Consider the following 5596-nt stretch of genomic DNA (forward strand, 5'->3'; position numbering starts at 1 on the left):
CATGTATGCCTCGCGGGTATAGTTAGGTTAATTGGAACTAGAAGGCCTCTTTGCTTTATTTTAATTTAAGCGTTTACTAATCATTTGTTTTTGTATTAATACAACAACGTATTTTTCCGAAGCACAATCGTTTTTCACGAAATATTAATTTTTGACCAAACGACTTTTTAATATATTAAGCATGACTCGATTAATTATAAATCGCCTAATTAAAGAAAACATATTTTTACTTGCACCTTTTTTTACTTCACAGAAGTATTAATTAACAGGTCTGTTAAGTTTACAAGGTGCTGATTTTTAACTTTACATTAGCAATGAATGTTAAACATAAAGTGTGCAAGCGAAAAGTAAAACGGGAAATTGTGAACTAATTGCGTTCAACTGGAAAATCGTCCATTTAGCCTCGTCGCTCTCCCTTTGATATTAAAACGGTCACTGAAAATATTTTTAATTCAATTTGTGTACCGAGCTTGTCCAAATTATAACTATTTTTTTGCTTTTAGAACACAATGAATGCAACGACCAGTATAAACATTTCACAACACAATGAATCGATACAGTCCGTTCACCTCGTTGCTGACGAAATGATGTACGTGATGTGTGGGATCTTTATGATCACTTGTGGAATTTCTATCACGGGGAATGCCCTAGTAATAGTCAGTTTTTGGAGGTTCGTATTTTGTTGAAAATTTGCTCATGATAATGTTGGACATGTATTCTTGTTGGTGAAACTATCTTCAAATTTTGACATTTTTGTTGTTTTAAGAATCAACCGCCTTCGCAAAAAGGCTGCTAATCTTTACACTATCAATCTCGCCTTGGGAAACCTTCTTCTGGGATTTGTGGCTGGCGCAATATCTGTCAACATTATAAAAGGCAACTTTATTTTAAACTGTAAGCAAGTCAGTTAACAATTACTTTACCAAAGATTAAGAACTAGAAACACTACAATGAGCTGAGACACGAACCAATTTGTTGTTTATGTCTACTGCTTTCATTCGTGCGTTTCAGCTAATTGCATTGCAAATGGATTTTTTGTCGCATCCGTCCACATATCAGTAATAACTACAATCACAGCAATGATGGCTGAAAGGTATCACGTGATTTGCCACAAAACAACCTGCTGCAAAGTATTTCATCGTCATCCGAACATTATGGTGATTGTCATTTGGCTGTATAGGTAAGTGAAAGTACCACAATGTGCTTTTAAATAAACTGATATACAAGTAATATTTTCTCAGTATTGTTTGGGCTGTCCCACCGCTAACTCCATACGTCCCAAGTTACATCAAAGAACCACTGATGCCATGTTGTGTTTTCGATCGGTTTACTCCGAGTGTTCCAAATCAGCTCTATATATCATCAATGTGCTTTTGCATCTTTTTTGGGCCGCTAATCTTTATTAGTTATTGCTTAATTCGAATCTACTGCACCGTAACTGAAAGCAGAAAAACTTTGGCAAAACACGAGGTAAGAAAACAAGCTGTCATAGTCAACTCACGCACTTTGGCGTTTTGAAGTCAAATTTTTTGTTAATTTTGGATGAAGTCAGCATTATGTCAATTTCAACTAACAATTATTTCACGTTATTTTCTGCTGCCTGTTGCCACAAAGCTGCAATAAAGTGAGCTGCAATAAGTGGAGTATTTAACTGTTTCAAAATGCCTAATCATTTTAGAAACGCAAAAAGGCCAAAATGAGGCCCTTAAAGTGTTTTGACTTTTGACTGTCCTCTAATAATAAGTTCCATTTTATCAAAAAACTGGACATGTCCTCCGAGAAGTAGATGTAACTAAGTAGGCCTGATTATAGTTTAATAAACAATGAATTTGCGCTTGACATCGACTGCTTAGCTTGAATGGTGGGTTACACACTTTGTATTGTTTTTCATGTATTGTTGGATTGTGCCCGTATAAACTGGTCTTCAATTTTAAATACAATTTTATTTTTCGTCAAACTTACAAATAATACAAACGCATTTTCAGGGTAAGCGGATTGTTGTGGGAAGGGAAACTCCACAACAAAAACGGTAAGGTAAAATCTTTTTATAGCCCATTTTTGTAAAAAAATAACGGCAGATATAAGTAGTAGGTATGTTGGGATATGCATCTCAAACCAAACTTAACTGATCTTTTATAATTAACTAGTTTTATTACGGACTAGTCCTGACGCTAGTATGCAATTTTTGTGTTTTCATTCACAAAACATACGTTTTTTCTCAAAGAGTACTGTTACCAAAAGCTTATTTTTCAAAACAGCCGCCAAACACATTGCTAATAATTACAATAAAAAGCGGCACTTATTATTGCTGTTTAATTCGATTGCCATCGCTTAATTAACTTGCACCTGGGTTTTTTGTTTAATATGCGAATACACATCAAATGATTTCTTAGTAAAAGCAAAAGCCGGTTCGACTGGTGGTAGAATACTTTTTCAGAATTTTATTAAACTTACACTGCAAAGTTGAGCAATTTGGGCACTTTGTTTTTGCTGTAGTAGCGCAACTAGTGTTAAGTATGACCCACGAAATAAAAACTGAATCAAAAATTTTTTTCGGTAAACATGTATTTATCGTTAGAAACGTATTTTTAACAAGTCGACCAACCAAGGTTTCCTGTGGCAAAGGGCACAACATCCTATTGGTGTTTTCGTTTCAGCGTCGCTTGTAAGACAAAAAATGATTTGCTACCTGCTGTTTTGTAAGAATTACTGATAAGTATAACTACTTGTTTAATCGTGCACGTTAAATATCCAAACAAATTGTTGCTATGTAGGTCCAACAAGCAAATTGTGGAAATATCGGAATCTTATGAGCTATGCACGGAAGGTGGGCGATGAAGGAAAAAATTAACCTCTTTGTATTTTGTCATTTTATTGTTAAGTTAAAACGTGGTTCTGTTGTGCCCCGGTGGGTAGAAGGCTAAATATGAGTTTCATAAAGAGCCAGCCTGTTTGGCAAATCCGTTAAAATAATCGTACTCAACTTGAGGTGCATGGAACGCTAGTGGTGAAACACACTGATTGACATTAACACTATTGAAGGCGTTATATCAGCCGGTCATAAGAGACAGGCAACGGTGCTTGTGATTCAACTTTCGTTAGGTTCTCCACAGAGCGTGTGCAGCTCCCGGAAAGACTCCTATCGTGGATTCCAATCACCTCCACAGGCTAGATTTTTCTACCCTACACCTTGCCATACGGTGAATGCTTGGTGACCGGCTGTTTCGGTATGACGCCTTCAATAGGCCTGGCGTACTATGATTTCTATATAAATGTGCCGTGATCGCTGCATCGACGCGTCAAGGTTGATCCCAGCTATTCGTCCAGGTCTTAATAGAGTAGAGCAGACTAATAGGTCCACATTACAAGCAAAGTAGTTGTCCTAACTTAAAAGGTGTAATAAGCTGCACTGAACTTACTGTAATCGAGTTTAGCAGCACAACGAAAAGCGTAAAAATCTCAGCAAAAGCAACATAGTCATTTTTTGATTATCAATGTGAACAAACAAAACCTAAAACATATCTTTGTTCACAGGCAAAGGGTCACCAAAACCACCGTGCAGGACGCAGAATCATGCAAAAGAACATCAGGTCGAGGTAATGATTGTTACTGATCGGGTTTAAAAACTTTAACAAAAAATAAATAAAAAATTGGCAGGAATGCAAACAAGCTGGGGAAAGAACACATCGGAAACTTATTGTTGACCTAGAATCAACTACCATAGGTGTACCACCCAAACTAGAGCGAATGTCATCAAACGGAAAAACAAAACAGAAAGTTGCACATAGATCATCGTCATCAAGCGAAAAATCCAATTCGGAGCTAGCAATTTTAAAATCTGCAACAATCCTTCTTGCATTATTTGTTTCTTCATGGCTTCCGTTCACTGTAGTTGCAATATTGAATTCGTTGGGTTACGACATAAACGTCGTGTTGGTTATTTTTACCTACATATTCGCAAAGGCTTCATGCATTCACAGTTCACTAGCTTACATCAGCAATGCACATTTCAAAGAAACAATAAAGATGTTAAGGATTTGGTCACATCGATTAACTACCTCATTTGCATCGACCTCCTGAGAAAAAATGTGTTCGCAAAAGAATGTAAATCGTTTGAAGTTGAGCCTGAAAAAAACTGTTGTAGTAAATACAAAGTGTTTTGCTTTTCAAAGTTTTTTTTGAAAAAAACAAGACGAATCATTACAGGTAGCCTAGAATAGTGGTCGACAACCGCCCAGTACCGGTCCGCGCCGAGTTCGTTACCGGGCCGTATACTTTTTCAGGTAAAATGGTTTAAAACATTTTGCCCATGTATCCCGGGGATGATAAACTAATTGTTTTTCATTGTTAAATATTTGTAGTTTTTTAAAGGCCGGTCCGCGATAAAATTTCAGTTTTAAAAACGGTCCGCAGTGCAAAAAAGGCAATATTTTACCAACAAAACATAGGAATTACGTCGGTCAAAATAAACCAACGTTTGACAACCACAATTTAGAAAAATGGCCATTTACGTATTTAAAATTGCTATGGATATGAGTTTCGCTCTTCCGCAATCGATTTAAAATCGGTAATCTGCGCTTGTGAAATTCAAACTGCAATTAATTTCGTTTACATGAAACCTGATCTTTGAAAAATAGACAAAGGTGGAGTATAATAGCATATCTTTGCCGAAACCGTTTTTTGCGATGTTGTAGCTTCGTTACCACTGTGGTTGCATTCGATCCAAACTTGTGCGGCAGGTAGTTTGATCTAAGCCAGCGTGGTCCAGCTTTTTTGTTGTTGTGGGGCAATAAAAAACGTTGATTTAATCACCGTGGGCCAGTGCCTAAAAATACTGTTTGAAGACTCCAGAGATTAACAAATCAATACCAAAATCCAAACATCACACATTTGTTAGATATATAGATTTTTTAGATCGTAAGTTTAGAAACGCATTTTTTAAATATTTCGCACTTCCGCATTAAGGCGACATCTGTGGGCGAGGCGCTTTCTTTTCTAATGCTATTGCTTGTATCCATGGAAGTATTGGTTATGGCCAAGCAGTTTGGCAAGACTCATTTTCAAGTTGGTTTCTATTTTTAGTTGTGTATCATTTAGGTCTAATGAATTTCTGTTCATGAAGCGTTTTAATTTCACTTTTGTTGTATTTTTTGCATCTGAACTGGCACAAACATCAGGGTGACACCGTTTACAACTATAGATAATTTTCTTCCTGTTAATTAAATCGCTTTTATTTTCTTTCTATCTTTTATAGAATGTGTCCCAAACCAACAAGGAAATGTAATTTAGTTGTCATTTATGAAATCACATAATAAACACATATTTTCCATACTTTTAGTCTCAACATTTCTCATTAACGCCAAAACGAAACATTTCCTTGACAAAAATATTACTCCAGATGCCCACTTACAAACTAATTTAGAGCACGGTGACATAAATAGGTCGTTTTAAAAAGGCCAACTTCATAAAGTTAAAGTTGAGTTAAAGAGTTTCTTTCGCTTGAAAAGGCACATATAAGCGTCACTACTGCGCACTGAACAATCACCAAACGGGAAATAGCTGTGCAACATTAAAACGTTATGGAGCGCAAAATAGT

General features: G+C 36.2%; 1 protein-coding gene across 1 annotated transcript; it reads left to right on the plus strand.

The window, feature by feature from the left end:
* The first annotated feature begins 272 nt into the window (after positions 1–272).
* On the plus strand, positions 273–4156 carry LOC145214033 (melanopsin-like). Its single transcript, XM_080082459.1, has 9 exons — positions 273–431; positions 504–670; positions 767–894; positions 1012–1180; positions 1242–1470; positions 1986–2029; positions 2775–2827; positions 3535–3596; positions 3658–4156. Exons 2-9 carry the CDS (start codon positions 510–512, stop codon positions 4078–4080), a joined length of 1269 nt encoding a protein of 422 aa, XP_079938585.1. The 5' UTR covers positions 273–431; positions 504–509; the 3' UTR covers positions 4081–4156.
* The last annotated feature ends 1440 nt before the right edge of the window (positions 4157–5596 follow it).

This window comes from Phallusia mammillata, chromosome 2 (assembly GCF_965637545.1).
Source record: "Phallusia mammillata chromosome 2, kaPhaMamm4.hap1.1, whole genome shotgun sequence".
In the NCBI taxonomy this organism is placed as follows: domain Eukaryota; kingdom Metazoa; phylum Chordata; class Ascidiacea; order Phlebobranchia; family Ascidiidae; genus Phallusia; species Phallusia mammillata.